Source organism: Varanus komodoensis, unplaced genomic scaffold (assembly GCF_004798865.1).
Source record: "Varanus komodoensis strain SLA01 unplaced genomic scaffold, ASM479886v1 scaffold3, whole genome shotgun sequence".
In the NCBI taxonomy this organism is placed as follows: Eukaryota; Metazoa; Chordata; class Lepidosauria; order Squamata; family Varanidae; genus Varanus; species Varanus komodoensis.
In genome coordinates, this window is record NW_025335761.1 from 34,520,355 (window position 1) to 34,532,672 (window position 12,318).

Below are 12,318 nucleotides of genomic sequence, written 5' to 3' on the forward strand. Positions count from 1 at the left end.
GAAAATAACCCCTTTCTGTCTTCATATTCTTATATATCTAACTAGTAGGATTAAAGTTTGGGTGAGTGGATGAGCCAATAAAAATCTCAGCCAGTTGACAATCTTTGCTGTCTGTGGTCCCAGGATGACTTTCCTTTTCCCTCACACTGGGAGACAGCAGCCTTTCAGCTTTATGGAGTGGGAGGTAGAGCAGGTTGCAAACTTTTGGCAAAACTTAAGACAATGAGATTTTCTAAGTGTCAGCTTAAAAGAGTGACCTCATGAACCAACTGAAGATTCCCACCCAATGCTTTCTGAGTGGTAGAGAAGGGCCAGCCAAGGGCTATTTGGAAATTATGACTTCTCACTTGGGATGGGAACCTTCACTGAGGGGCCGCTGCTTGGGGACATTCAGTGTTTAAGGAAAAGGCGCTCAATTATGCACACTGTCACTTGTCCATATTTACCAGTCCTGCACCCTAGCACTGAAAGAGGTTTTGAAGTGGTCCCAAGAAGGCTCTGACTCAGATTGCATTCTGCTTCCAGGAGAAAAGAAGTGTGTGCAATGTGATGGCAGGAAGAAGAAACAGACTGGAAATTGCAAAAACTGAGAGGAAGGGGAAATGCAGAGGAAAGAGCAATAGAAGGTGAAGGAAGTGCAGTCTAAGGTTGCTTCCCGACAAGCATTGATTATGGAATTGCCATGGCATGCTCACTTGCAAGGGGGCATGGCTTCCACACAATGTTTTTATCCATTGGGAATCCTCCTGGATTTTCCTGGTGTGCTGCTTCTTTTTTACAACCACAAGTCTGATTTTTGGGGAAAAAAGTTCAATTTCCATTGGTGTAGATGTGCTTAGCATCACTCTATGGTCTTTTTTTTTTAGGGGCTTAGTAGGCAGTGACTTATGGGGTAGGTGAACCCATCATAAGTAAACATATATTCACCACAATGTTCAAATGCTATTTTTATCACTTATTTTTATAAGCAATGTTGGTGCTAAAATACCTTTCCTGCCATTGCTTTAAAACATGCATTTAAAAAAAAAATAGTGAAGTAACACTGCACTCAGGAGTGCACAACTATTTCAGCCTCAAGAGCCACATTGGGTGTCTGCTGGAGTGAGACAGGCACTTCATGCACATGCACACATAAAATGCATCTCTCTTTCCCCCTCAATCCCCCAACTCCTGCCAAAGAGCCTTTCAGACTTGGCACCAGGCTGGATAAAAGCAACCCAGAGACCTGAGTTCTCAACCCATCCAATTGTCCCGGAATCCTAGCTCCTGACTCTTCTTCTCCTTCCTCTGTTCTACTCTCCTGGAAGGATCACAACATCCCACACTCTTTTACACAGAAAGTTTGCAAGGTTTGTTGTTGTTGTAAGGAGGAAAAGCCCTAATAAGAGGCTCTGTTTCCTGCCATAGATATCCTTTTCCTAGAGCATCCTAGAAAGCTGGTAGGCAACCCAGGACCCTGGGTCCTCAAACTACGGCCCACGGGACGGATCCGCCCGCGCCACCATTCCTTGTCTGCGGCGCGCTTGCTGAGTGGGCGGGGAGGTGGTGGTCTTGCTCGCTCGCTCGCTCAGGTGGTCTCCGAGCAAGCAAGCCGCGGCTGCTGCCTGCCTCCCATACGCACACACTTGCCGCTGCCTCTCAGCATGGGTGGGGAGGTGGTGGCTCACTCGCTCGCTCAGAGATGGTTTTGGACTCGCTGGGAAATCTCTGAGCGAGCGAGCCACCGCCACGCGTGCCTGATGTTGCCTCGCGCATGCCTGACGGTACCTCACCGGCTCGCGCCCCCAGGCACCCCCACCTCACCGGCCTGCAATGGTTACCGCAGCCTTTCAACTGGCCCCCTTTTCAAAAAGTTTGAGGACCCTTACCCAGGACACTCTGAGAGAGCTCAAGAATTGTGCTTCTATGGCAAGAAATGCAGAGTCTGCAGGTAGAAATTCCACCCCGCCCCCCCCAGAGGTGGAGGCTGGTGTTAGACAGGGCTTGGGCTGCTTGCAGCCTTCTTGTACCCTGATTTAGGTGATTAATTATATTAGCAATCTAGAAATGCTAAAAAGCTATTTTAGCTACATGATTAATCACAGTAATCTGAAAGGTGTTTTTAAAATGATTTTAAATATTAGCATGATAACATTATAGTACTATATTCTTGTATTGCTGTTCTTAACAAAATATATGCAGTATTATGTGGGTGTGGCACTATACCTGTAGAATGCTGAGTCTGGACTGTAATTCTTTTCAGACTTTCCTGAGAAATTAATGGGGCAGACTTCTGTGTAGATATGCAAAGGATTGCACTTTGGAAGGAAGTCAGAAGGAAGTCAGGGTGGATTTGGGCAAAATTCTGTGAATGAGGCTGAGTGGAGTGAGGAGGCCATAAAAGGTTTGTCTGGAAGCACTCTGTCTCCCCTGATAGTGTGGAAAGTCCATTGTGATTTCACTTGTAGCTTACCAGGGCCAGGATTCATTGGTCTGAAAACACCCTAAGACAGATTTATTTATCTATTCTATTTATATCCCATCTTTTTTTCCTTCCCAGGAACTCCAGGCAGCTGACATAATTTTCCTCCTCTCCATCTTATCCTCACAACAACAACCCTGTAGGGTAGCTTGGGCTGAGACACTGTGACTGCTGGAAAGTTATCCACTTAACTCCATGGCTGTGCAGGGACTAGAACCCAGATCACCTGAGGCCCAGTCCTGCACTCTTAACCACACTTGCTCTCAGTGTTCAAAAGGTGGTGTGTGTGTGACGAGCAGAAATAAAGAACTGTAAAGCAAAAGGTCAGTGGAACAGAATGACGAGGGGATGTTTTGGCAGTAGGAAAGGAAAGAGAAGATGAGAATAAGGACCTATACATGGCAGCAGCTCATGGGAGAAATAGAAGCGCCTTGCCTGCATTCTTCACCAGTCTAACTGTCAGTTGCCATTTGAGGAGTCTGGGCACTTGGGATGTTTACTGTACCGCTTCCTGCTGCTTCTCTCCTTATTTTTATGGCAGAATATCCATTAAAGAAGAAAATATGGAATGGCTGCTCAGTGCTTTCTAATTGTTAAAATAGGCCATCTCTGTCCAGAAGTACCTATGGTTAATTATATTACTTAATGCACCCACTGAGTCCAGGAGTTTTGTAATGCTTCAAAGTTTAATTTCTCAGGGAGGCAATAGGCAGTCTAGGGGCAATCTAATGGAGAGAAGCAGAGAAAAAGAGGAAATGGAAAACAAGTTGGTGGAGAAACCACCAGGATAAAGGGTGCTTCCATAAAGAGGGCTTCTAGTGCTAGCAGTCACAGTACATTATGCAGCTATACCATCTTTTTTCCTTAATTGATTTTCTGTGGAAAGGAAAGAAAATGGAAGAAGCTGTGGAAAAATTTGTTACAAATGGAAGTTATAATTGTCTGGATCCTCTATAAAATTCTGTGAATGAGGTGGGATAATTGCACAATAAAAGCCTCACCTAGAAGCAGCCAAGGAGCAATAAACTGTATGAAATAGATTTGAACTGTATATGTTCTTCCCTTTTTTTGGTAAGTTAATTGCTTTTCAATTGTAACATTGCTAGGTTCTGTTATACGTATTGTGTTCACCAGCTGCATTTAGTATGGATTCTTCAGGATGCAGTTAGCTAACACCTTAATCTTGAACAGATTCCCAACTGCAAAGAGATTAATCTACAACATGTGATTGAAACCTTTCCTCACCTGTACAGTACATAGAACTAATTTTGTTCTTGGTCAATGAGTTATCAATATTAAAATGGCCATCCCCACCACATACCTAAGAAGCATCACAAGAAAAACCAATAATCTGAAAGCTGGACATTCTGAAGTGCCAAGATTTATTTATATGTATGTATTTTATTGCATTACTGCCCTAGGATACTATGAAAGGTGGGATATAAAAGCTTTAAATAAATAAATATGCCAGGAACACATTTACATTGCACTATTCTATACTAGATAAATTATTTGTAAAAGTCATGTTTTAAACTCAATTAAGATGCTCCTGTCTTCTCAGGGTGTCATATGCAATGTTCTGACACTAGTTATCTTGGCGATTATGAAGGTAAACCATCATTAGCATTGCACAATAGCAGGTAATCTACTCTTGCATCAGTAATAACTAAATAACGTAAGTATTTTTAGACTGCCTTCCAGAGGTTGAAGTAGTTACCATGGGGAATAATTGGTACAGCTACATCCCAAGAGCAAAAAGTCTCTGCACACCACGATTCTGTGAAGTATAGAAACATGATTCTCTGAAGCAATGCATAGATGTTACTATGCATTCAGTGTATAGGGACTAATCCAAAGCAAAGTACAAAACAAAGAGATATTTCAATAGTTATCTGTTCTGTGCATTCATGTTTAAGTGAATACTAATTAAAGAAAACTTGTACACATAATTGTAGAAAAGAAGCTGAGGGAAATGAACATACCAGGAGGTCCATCTGCTACATACCCTCAAATATCACAGATTTTTAAATTTAAATATTACAATTAAATTTACTGTACTACTGAATTGACTCCATTTTGAAATATGAGTGAAACACAAATCCAGGAATAATGTCAGTAGGGAAATGTTCATAATATTGACTGTGTTCACATGACATGACAACCCATCATGGGTTACTATCCACAATAGTTGGTGGTGTGTCATGAGAATACATACCAATTCCTGCAGGGTGCCTTGTCTGAGGGAACAAGCCATTCTGTTAACCCACAGCTTGTTCTAAGGGTTTATACATGTCCAACCTTGGATAACCAATCCTGTTGCCTCTCTTATGAATGTTGCCATGCATCTTGGGAAAAGGAGTTTGACAGGTAGCTGTCAAAATTCTGGGTCACTTCAAAGAGCAGGTTTCAGCAGAGTGGTGGGGTGGGGTGGGATTGGACTGGGCCATATACAGCCATATATGTGATTGGTTTTCTTATCTTTTTTGATTCAGCCTCAAGAAAAAATGATGCACTATCGTTGTAGCCAAAATCATCGCCATAACACTTCTTTGATTATTGCAAAAGTTCAGGATTTAGAGGGGCAGCAGGTGGCAACAGCACAAAAAATTAGGTAAGCAAAGCAGGGGTAAAACAAATCTTGAAGGAGTAAGTTTAGTATGATTCACATCTTAAACCTATCCTGAATAATCTATCAGTCTCATATTAAAGCTCCAGTCTAAACATATTTTCTGAGAAGTATATTACACTGATTTCAATAACATTTCAATAGCATTTACATCTAAATAAAAAATTTAGGATTTAAGTATTTATTAAATTTCTGTTTTAAATTTAGATAGAACACAATCCCATAGCCTCCCAATGATGGGGGGCCATTGGATTATTTGGAATCCCGTCTCCAAAATCCTGTGATGTCAGAGCTGGTACTCTGAAGCCTCAGCCTCCACTGGGCCCACCCTCTTTGCAGCCGGTGCAGAACGAACCATTCTGCTGGTGTGAGGAGGAGGCTGGGGCTGTGGACTTGCCCTGGTTCCTACTGGAGTCCCAGCCCCCTTCCCTCCCCCTTCCTGGCACTTTATCTAGGCAGCCAAAAATGGACATCTAGATAAAAATCAGAGCACAAGGCACAGTGGTGGCACTGGAGAACCTCGATGCTGCAGGATGTGTGCAAAACCTCCAGCTGAGAAGCTCACATGCATTAAGGAGAGGGCATCACCGTTACATTCTATGAATGCTACGGACAGATATAGATTTTTCCTGAATAAAGAATGCGATACAAAGCCTTTCTGAGACTGCAATGAGAAAAGAAAAGAAAAGGAGAAAGGGATGAAGAGCCAACAGTTCTCTAGAAGTTTTCTTCAATGCTGAAGAGGCAAGCAACTTTTCACCGTAATTTTTTTAAAGCTTGATAAGCAGCTTACCTCTTCAGCAGAGCAAATGATTGCTGTGGAGACTTCAAAGAATGATAGTGATGAAAGGAATCTGATAAGCATCAGATGGAGCAGTTCTGACACCCAACAGGTGTACAGCTAGAAAATGCTGCAGACCTCAAAGGCCAAGCGATCTAGAAATTGCTCCTCAGTACACCAGTGCCATGCTGCAACATTCCCTTTCTGTTGAAGGGATTTTCCAAATGTCCATTTCATTTCTTTAAAAAGGTTGAATACTAAACCAAGCAAAAGTTGAAAATGTTCATACAATTCCAGGTTACGAGGAAGTTCACACCTATCTTGTGTAGAAGGTAGCCTAACGTTAGAACACAGCCAAAAGCTCAGGATGTTTATAATTTATATGCCCAGAGCATCTAACTCTCTTTGCCTCTTTCAGAACTAGGCTAGGTGGTTTTCTTGCCACTAGACCATGGGTAGCCTTGCCCTTCAGATGTTTTTGGATTGCACATCCCATTATATCTGACTGCTGCCAATACTGTTAGGGCTTATGGGACTTTATTATATTTATTTGGTCTCTAAACAGCACAATAGCTGAAGTTTCCTGGGTAGGTCACAAAATACTCCAAGACATTTTGACAACACCAGTTTGCCTACTCCTAAACTTGACAGTGGACAATGCTGAAAACTGGTGTTTTTGTCTAAGGACAATGATAAATGCTGGAAGGTAAATGTTCAGTTCCATTGAAAGAGGCAGTTATTCAGCTTTTGGGGGACAACGATTATGTGCTAGCTTCAAGTGTAACATTACTGAATGATGGTCAAAGAGATTGTTGCTGTATATTTCCAGGCATTCCTGATGGAAACAGATTTTCTAGATTTGTTTCTGAGGAGAGGTGAGAACTCCTGTCCCAGAGGCAATCTTTGTCTAGAGAACTATGTTGAGAGGACGATTGTTATGAGTGACCATGGTGATATTTCAGAAGTCTTGAATACTATTGATCATCACCCTTCTGGGTGCAGATGCATTCCCTCTAAAACAACATTTCAGTGACTGTCCTTGGATTCATCTGGATCTTCTGGACTATGAAGTGGGGACTGTGACTAGTTGATATGCCAGCTGTGCCTCTTCCAGAAGAAGAGAGTTCTGGTCACTATGGTAACTGTCCCAGTCATCTCTAAGATCAACCCTCTGAAGTTGGCCTTGGTATTTGTTTGCCAGCTACTGCAATTTCAGCTGCCTTCCTTTCAATGGGGGAGGAAAGAGCACATGACACCACAGTTCCTGAACTAGCTTTCTGTGGTTTTGTTGGCATATGTTGAAGGTCTAAGCTATACAACCTAGTTCCATGGTCTTCTGATTTCAGGATGGGGATTCCAAGTACATCTTTCACTATGCTGGCATCTCAACTTTGGAATTATCTCCATACCACGACCTACTTGGGCTCATCTATATATTTTCCAGATGGCATATAAAGATTTAAAAAATTAAACTAGCTTTATATTTGAGACTGTTTGAGTTTACTTTTTAAACTGTACTAACTGGGACAGTGTTGCTTTATACTGATTTTGTATTATGCATTACTCAGAATATTATTCAACAAATAAACAAATACATGATTTGTATTTTCGTAGATGGCACCATTATTCTGAACAGCAGCCTAGTGTATTTTCTCAATTCTGCTGTTTCCCACAGTGCCATCTTCTGCTGTGTAGTGGAAGACATGGAAACACAGAAAGCCAGAGAAAGGCCCACCTGACAGGGGACCATGCAAATTGTGTGGAGAACACTGTAATCCTCCTGCACCTAAAACAGAAGAAGAAACTCTTGAGTTAGATGCCTCATCTACAGAAATCCATAAACAGCTTGCCACATACATACCCTTGTGCAGACCCCAGGGTATGAGCCTGTAACATTTTGAATACAGTCGTGCCTAATTCATGAGAAAGCATGAACTTGAAAAGCATGTCCTCCAGTTTCTGAAACTAAAGAGGAACCTCATATACATGAACTTCTTATGGGTAGATGAAGGAGATGAAATCCATATAGTACAGAAAGGAAAAAAGCTTCAGAAATATAGCTATCATGTAATACCATTGCATTTTCTTGGAGGAAAATTATTTTTACATCAGTGTAGATGCTATTTTTTCTACATTATACCTGAGAGAGGCTAAAAGTGCCCATTGCTAGATATTTTTAAAACTTTATCTACAAATTGCATGATATTGCCATAAGGTTTGGAAGTTTTGCAGCTGCTAGAAAGTTGGACAGTGCTGGGGGTAATTTGGAAGATCCGGTGTTTTTCTCCTTTTCTTTTTTTCCTTTCCTTTTCTTTTCAGTACAACAGACGTCATTTATGCACAAGCCATATTGCTACACAGTCATGGTCCACAGGTTCAGCCTTATTGTCTTGCTGCCTAAAACCCATACCAGTGAGCTTCCTCAACATGTTGATCTAAACCTTTGGACTGTAGAACAGTAAAATGAGGAAGGGAGAACATTAAAATGTTAAAACAACAAAATGAAAAACATTTATTTATTTATTTTTCGATTTATATCCTGCCTTTTTCCTACAAAGGGCTCAAGGCAGCTTACATAATTCTCCTCCATCTTATCCCCACAAGAACAACCCTGTGAGGTAGGTTGGGCTGAGAGTCTGTGACTGGCCCAAAGTCACCCAGTTGGCTCCATGGCTGAGCGGGGACTAGAACCCAGATCGTCTGAGTCCCAGTCCCATGCTCTTAACCACTACGCCACACTGGCTAAATGTAGCTTCTAGCCTAGTGTAGAGGTACACATGGCGTGCCAACCCATCCTGAGAATAAGCTATGCAGCATGGGTTGTCCATGAAACGATCCACAGTCACCTGACAGATGACTGAGCTCACTTTGGGTTGTCCCCCTGCTACTTTTCCCTTGGTTCTGCAGGTATCCAAGGAGACCCTGTGGAAAGACCCATTGCATCCTCAAGCCTCCTTGATCACAAAGGCTTATGTACACAACACAGGTTCCCACTTCCTTTCCTTCTTTTATTGGAGATCACAAAAAGGGCTCTCCAAGCTGACAGTCAGGGACAGCCCCTTAAAAGTACCCAAGCAGCACATTGGAGAGACTGTCACTAGCTACCCACTTTTCACTTTGCATCCCAAATGTGCACAGCCATTTTCAATTTTGGTGCATGGAGGTTTGACACCTAGCTGTCAAAACATAGGCCTGCTTTTGATACATCTCTTCTTACAAGTCTATGCAGGATTTTTTGACATGGACGTACACATACACACCTGCTTATGTGGCACACACACATAAGTCTCCATTAAAATACTTGACTAGTATTGTCAAATTCCCCATTTTAAAAGGGAATCTGGGCTCTGACAGTTGTCAAAATTTCATGATCCCAAATATGGGGTGATTCACACTTTTCCAGGGGGAAAAGATGCAGGATGCTGAGGAAAGTCAAATCCAGAAAAAAAGGAAAGGAAAGGAAAAAGGAGATAAGAGGATCTTGCTGTATAGGTGGTTATCTACTGGTTACCCCCTTCTGGTAGTAAACATCATTTGCAGCTTTGTTTTCTCTTGACAGCTCACAGTTTGACAGCAGATACCTCCCAGGATGAGGCTTCCCATTTCAGACCTCAACAAATGTGCATCACTGCACTTGTGAAAGTCTTACTTTTTCCAAAAAATACAAAAAACATTTATGCACATTTGGGGCACAATTTTTTAAAAGGTGGTGACACAACAACCTAGTATGGCTTTTGACCCATGACAGGTTGTCTTGCATACACAGTCCTTAGTTATCTTCTGCAGTGACCAGTCTAAGAAAGCTTGGTTTTCAATAAACCATCCACTGAGGCATCTATCCTAAATCAAAGAACCACAAACAAACTAAATAATTTTACTTTTGAAATCAAAGCAAGTGGTACAATCCATCACATTCTACAATTATAATAATTTTCTACATGGGTTGTGTTGGTGCTATCAATGCTATCAATATTGTTGCAGCTTTGCAATGCTGTTCTTCATGGAAGCAGATTATGACTGATTTTGCTCTACTGGTTTTGTAACAAGGATTCAGTCTCTGCTATCTTTATATATATATTTAGTGCTTCTGAACATACATGAGAAATATATTAGACTCTTAACTTGCTGTTGCTTTCCGTTCACAATAACAAAATATGTAATTATTATGACAGCTCCTAAGTGCTATTTCTGCATTACTTTTAGCAAGTGAAATCTGGCCTGCATGCTGTGATTATTGTGCAATCTCTTACAAAATATATCAGACTGAAAACTGAAAATGAGTTTGACTATTAAGCATGTCTGTGACCTTCTTGCCTGGCCACCAACCTTTTCCTTGAGAAATTCTTTCACACTTCTCTATCCTCTTTTACTCCTCTTTTCAGATCTCAGCTCCAATAGACTGGATCAGTCACCTATTGGACCTGTCTTTGTTCCTTTTTAATATAAAGGCAGTGTGTGTGTGTGTGTGTGTGTGTGTGTGTGTGTGTGTGTGTAATCTACAGTTTGATCATGGAGAAGGCACCTGGTGTGGTGAGTATCACAGAACCATGGCTGAATGAGGCTTGGGAAGCATTATCGTTTGCTGCTTAGTTACTTCCCGGAGGAGCAGAGATAGGAAGATGAATGGGATTGGGTTAGCCACCCACAACAGTAGCATCTTCCTCATCCAACACCCTGGAGAACTTGCCCTGTTTCAAATTTGTGCGTGCATGATAGGTGGTAGGGTTCTGTTCATGCTCTGACCTGCCTTCTTGTGTCAGCTGATCAAGGTAGTCTCAGAAATGGTGCCAAGGTCTCTTAAAGTGCAACCCTATGCATGTTTATAAGAAGTCCTACAAATCCCAGCATTTTGCAGCCAGCCAGCAGTCTGCGGACAAACGCTGGCTCCCTTGGCTAGGAAACGGAAATGAGCATCGCCCCCTAGACATGACTGGACTTTAACGTCAAGGGGAAACCTTTACCTTTACCTTTTTATATTTAAGTATGCATAGGAAACATGCGTTCATGGATCAAATCCCTCACATTTCATCCTTAAACCATTCTTTTATAACAGCTCAGGTCTATAGATGGCTACTAGATAAATCTATTTTTCCTTTTCCCTTCCTGTCCCTTTTTCCTTGTGTGCCATGCCTTTTTAGATTATAAGCCTGTTGACTGGGTTCTCTTTTATGGGTGGATTGTAAACTGCTCCAGGAAACTTTTCAAGGCTGAGGAGCAGCATAAAAATACTTCAGATAAATAAGTATATCTCACTGCAGTTCCACCCCATCGGAAGAAGAGTGCAGCATGGTAACTTTTGGAAAAAGGAAGTATCTCCTAATTTCCATGTCTTGGAGAACTGCATATTACAGCGTTGCATTTTCTATTCTTGGCTAAGGCGATCAGTGACTGTGAAACCTCAAGGTACTTCTGGGTGGAAAAGGTTTCCTGGAGCCACGTGAACTGCTTGCAGGATGGGTTCTGGTGACGATCATCTTTGCTGGCAGAAAGGCAAGAGGGTACAACCCAGTGATTTTCCTGGATCTTTCAGTACAATCAACACTAGTATCTTTCCGGAGCAATTGGCAGGGCTAGGGCACCACTTTGTGGTGGTTCCATGTCTATCTCGCTGGGAGGTTCCATTGGATAGCATTGGGGAAAATGTTCCAATGGTTGGGACCTCACTAATAGAGTCCTTAATTTGATTTAATTTGATTTAATTTAATTTAATTTAATTGCCGTATGTAGTCACTGAATAAAGTTGCCCAGAGATTTGGATGGATTATTATCAATATGCAAAGAACATCCCATTCCAGTCCCTTTTCAATTGGAATGAAGAGTGGCTTCTCTGCTGAATGCCTTCCTGGAGAAGTAATGAACTGCTTAAGAAATATAAAGTAGACTTGTTTATAGCAGGTGGCTCTAATTCCAGTGGAGTGATCAAAATACTTATCTAGGATGTGATCACACTGTCCCTGAAATGTGAAGTTCATGCCTTGTGGGTGCTCCTGAGTCTGAGTCTTCTCCTAGTTAGCCTGACTGGGTCAAAGGATGTTTCCTTAGAGGAACACAGAGCACTGCCGCCAGCCAGAGTTGCCTGCCGTAACACGCAGAAGCTCTGCAGGATCCTGGGAAAAGAGGAGCTGTTCCCATCACTTGCACGTGAGCCTTTTAACTGCTGAATAACCCTGAGACTGACCTTCTGCACTCAAGGCATGTGCTCTTCCACTGAGCTGCAGCAGTTTCAGCCAATTTGCCAGCTATATCCCTTTCTGAAAAGAGAGCACTAGACACTCAGATGCCAGCCTGGGTGACCTGTCAGACTGAGCATTATAATACACACAGTCTAGGAGCCTCAGCTGGTCCAGAATGTGGAAACCTGATTGACTCCTGGTACTAGCATAAAATAGCTATTTTATATGTGCTTCACAGCAGGCCAGTTTATTTCTGAGCTAAACTGAAGCAGCTTGT

General features: G+C 42.0%; 1 protein-coding gene across 1 annotated transcript in view; it reads left to right on the forward strand.

Annotated features, from left to right (window-relative positions):
• Positions 1-4,064: 4,064 nt before the first annotated feature.
• VSX2 (visual system homeobox 2) overlaps positions 4,065-12,318 on the forward strand; it is a 58,401-nt gene continuing 50,147 nt past the window's right edge. The window contains exons 1-2 of the mRNA XM_044435789.1: positions 4,065-4,070; positions 4,954-5,072. Coding sequence (XP_044291724.1) covers positions 4,065-4,070; positions 4,954-5,072 — 125 coding nt within the window. The remainder of the gene's footprint in view (positions 4,071-4,953; positions 5,073-12,318) is intronic.